At 55.1% G+C, this 3,469-nt stretch overlaps 1 protein-coding gene across 1 annotated transcript in view; it reads left to right on the forward strand.

The window, feature by feature from the left end:
* The window catches only part of MYBBP1A (MYB binding protein 1a), a 74,788-nt gene extending 72,232 nt beyond the window's left edge, over positions 1 to 2,556 (forward strand). The window contains exon 29 of the mRNA XM_019511318.1: positions 2,053 to 2,556. Coding sequence (XP_019366863.1) covers positions 2,053 to 2,425 — 373 coding nt within the window. The 3' untranslated portion in view covers positions 2,426 to 2,556. The remainder of the gene's footprint in view (positions 1 to 2,052) is intronic.
* The last annotated feature ends 913 nt before the right edge of the window (positions 2,557 to 3,469 follow it).

Below are 3,469 nucleotides of genomic sequence, written 5' to 3' on the forward strand. Positions count from 1 at the left end.
CTAAGGGCAGGAAGAAATGCCATGTTCCCAGAAATCTGTGCGTCCATCTTGTAAACCAGCCTTAGTTTTTTTTTTTTTTTTTTCCCTGTTCCTGCTGGTGGCACTGAATTATTTACATGGCGCAGTGGATGTCCGTGACGCTTTGCAGACTAGTAACCGCTGCCCTTGCTCCCGGATGCCTGTCATCTAGGTTACAGTTTCTTGATGGCAGCCAGAGCGCCTGGAGGTGGTGCTGACTGACGCATGCAGCTCTTTTGTATGCTATTTGTGGCCATGGAGTTCAGGGATTAAACCCAAAGCCCACTGAAGCCCTGGGATTAGCCCCTAAAAGCAGATTGTGACCTGATAAAGCAACAAAGGAGTCTCCAGCAGAGCATCCCAATCCAGAGCAGGATCTTTATCCACAGCTGAAACCATTGCAAAGCATTTCCCTTCTACAATTCCCTAATCAAACTTACGGGCGCAGCTGCCCTATAGCCGCAGGAAGAGAGGAGTGGTGGAGTTGCGATACTAGCCAGACTGAGGCCTCTTGTTCGACGTGGAGTCCAGAGAACAGAGTGGCATCCAACAAGGTTAACCAAGTGGCAGGTCTAATACCTGTACTTTCTCCCCCTTAAAAGAAGAGTGACCATGCGCTCCGAGTCTGGCGGGGACACTAGGATTGTGTAATCCGGCCCTGGCCGGTTGGCCAAAAGCCCCAGGCGGGAGTCTGGTGGGAAAGCGTAGTGGCAAGGTGCACTAGGCAGGCAGGTGGGCACTCGGGCGCTGCTGCTGCTGTGCGGGAGCCAGGACATGCCAGGTGTGGCGGGTTGACACCTGCTCCAGTCTACCCACCTTGCTCCTGCCCAGCAGCAGCGGTGCTTGCCTGCCTGGCGCACCGCTCTGCTCTGCCTCCCTGCTGGACTGTGCCCCGAGACTTCTGACCAGCCGGCTGGGACCGAGCTATGACATCCTGGAGTGCCCTGGCCAAACCGGGCGGGATGGTCACCCTGCTTCACAGGTATGCTTATCCGTTGGCTTGATTCAATAAATTTAACGTGGAAGGGTCTCATTAGCATAGCAAGTAACAAAGAGCGCTGCCCGATGAACTTGTTTCTGTTTGCAGCCCTTCTCATCTGCATTGTTCCTGGATTGCTTTAGCTGGCTCCAGGGGCCCAGACGTTCTGTACTGTGTGCGTGTATGTGAGAGCATTGTCGCCTGCTTGCAGCACGTTGGAGTGGTGCATTTCAGGCCCTGTCTCTCTTGGATGGAGTCACTGATAGGCGGGTGTTAGCACTGGGCTCTGGAGACAGCCCTGCTCCTCGGTGTAGGCTGTAAGCTCTCCAGCAGGGTGCCACAGACTAAAAGCCTGCCAGGAGCCAAGGCAATTACAGCCTGGATCTTCTTCAGCATCCTTGCTCTGTGTCTTCCTTTGGAGGGAGAGATGCACGGAAGCTGCTCGCAGTGCTGTAACCCAACTGCTATGGCAGGCAGACGGACCTGGATTAATTGTTTAGCTGATGGGGCCTTTTTCCAGAGACAAGTGTGTCATGGGGCTGGGCTTGCATACAGAGAGGGGCAGAGCACAGCAGGAGGGCACAGAGTAGGAGCAGACCTAGAGCACTGACAGCACAGCAAATACTGCTCGGACTCTCCTCCCTGCAGGCAAAGAGCACCCGATGAGATTAAGGAGCAGCGAACCCCAGACAGAAATGTGGTCCCACATGGAGTCTTGTTAGGCCGGGTGACTTGTGGCTTCACAGGGAACGAGCTGCGGGACTGGTGGACCCAAACACGGCACCAGAGGGTTCGCAGCACTGACATTGGGGTTGCCTGCCTTGGAACCTGTTTGTTACCTGGCTGGGTCTGATAAAGTGAGGCCCTAAGTTCAAATAAAGTGACTAACTGTAGCCAATGCACTCCGTCCCTGTGGGGTACCGCACGTCCCATGCTGTCGCTATGATTCCCCTTCCCCGTACAGGTCAGTGCTGCCCACCGCAGATGCACGGCCAGGGCTCGTGCTCCCTCAGTTGCTGGACTGTGCCATAACCTGTGTTGCTGTTGATTTGCAGGCGACCCAAACGAAAGAAAGCAGCAACCCAGTCCAAGCAGCCCCCAGCAGTGGAGCCCCTCAAGCGGAAGAAGAAAGGCTTTCTGCCGGCCACCAAGAAACGCAAGAACCGCAAACAGGCCCTGGAGCGGCCCCAAGAAAACGAGGGGATGGAGACAAATGTTGAGGTAGCTCCAGAGGGCACTGAGGCTCCAGCCATGGGGAGAAAGAAGAAGAAGAAGAACAGGAAGAGGAAATGGCAAGTAGAGAGCAAAGGCGAGCAGGGCCCTCCCACAAAGAAGGCCAAAGGCAGTGCTGGCACAGAGACTCAGGGGGAGCTGGGTAAAGTCAAGTGGAAAAAGAAAGCCAGCAGGATGCTGGCACCGTTGGCCTGAGGGACTCCATGGACTAGCTCCGCGCTGGCAAGGCCAGCAGCAGCTTCACAGGTGTTTTAATAACTTTTACAGAGAGCGTGTTTTTGCACGATGCTGGTAGCGTGAATAAACCACCCAGGTGCTGACCACGGCACTGCTTGTGCAAGTCGTGCGGGGAGTCCCTGCGTGTAGGATGTTGCTCTTGGCCTTGCTCCAGGCCCGGGCAGATCTGCCAGGCAGGGCCTTCTCATCCTGCTTTTGCCCACCGCTCTCCTGACCTTGCTGCAGTATATCTGCGCCCCTGGGGACATTCCCCTTCCTCTGTGAGGTACAGTTCTCCCTGGCAGGAGACTGTCTTGGTGGCACATGTGCTACTGCTTGGGTCTGTTTGTGGGAGCCAAGAGGGTGAGTATAAGGGGCAGGGGGTCAGCAGCTTGGCCATTTGGTCACTGCTGGGGTTGTGGGGTCAGATGCTGCAGTCAGCCAGAACAAAAACACTTTTAGTCCTTGGCCTCGCTCACTGCCCTCACAGCTGAGAACTGGATGGGCTCAGGTTTCCTCTCAGACCTTCAGAGCAGGTCTGTGAGCTGGGCTTGGACTCCTGGGTGGTGGACACAAGGACTTGGGGCTCCTATACACGTACGCGGAGCCTGGAATCCAGCGTCTTGGAGCAGACTTGATTAATTGAAACCACAGGCTGCTAGGGGGCCAACCCATTCCCAGCGCAAAGGGGCTGCAGATTAATCGTGTCTGCCGGAGCATAGAAATTGATGTGCTCTGGCAGCTTTCTGCATCGTGTGTATCAGTGGTGCAGCGTGTCTCTGTGCTGAAAAAATGGTGGCAGGGTGCTTTGAAATAAAACGCGTTTGATGAGCTCTAGTTCAAAGTGCCCCACCACCCTTTTTTCAGTGCGGAGACATGTTGCGCCATTGATGCACATGACACACGGGCACTTTTATTTAGCGTGGCTCACTAATTGAAGCGCCTGGCTCTGCATCCTACAGCATGTGTAAAAATGGCCTTGGTTTCCACCCCTTAATTCTTGGTGGGGTGGGGTGGGGTGGG

Source organism: Gavialis gangeticus, unplaced genomic scaffold, assembly GCF_001723915.1.
Source record: "Gavialis gangeticus isolate Ggan-Ray unplaced genomic scaffold, GavGan_comp1, whole genome shotgun sequence".
Lineage (NCBI taxonomy): Eukaryota > Metazoa > Chordata > Crocodylia > Gavialidae > Gavialis > Gavialis gangeticus.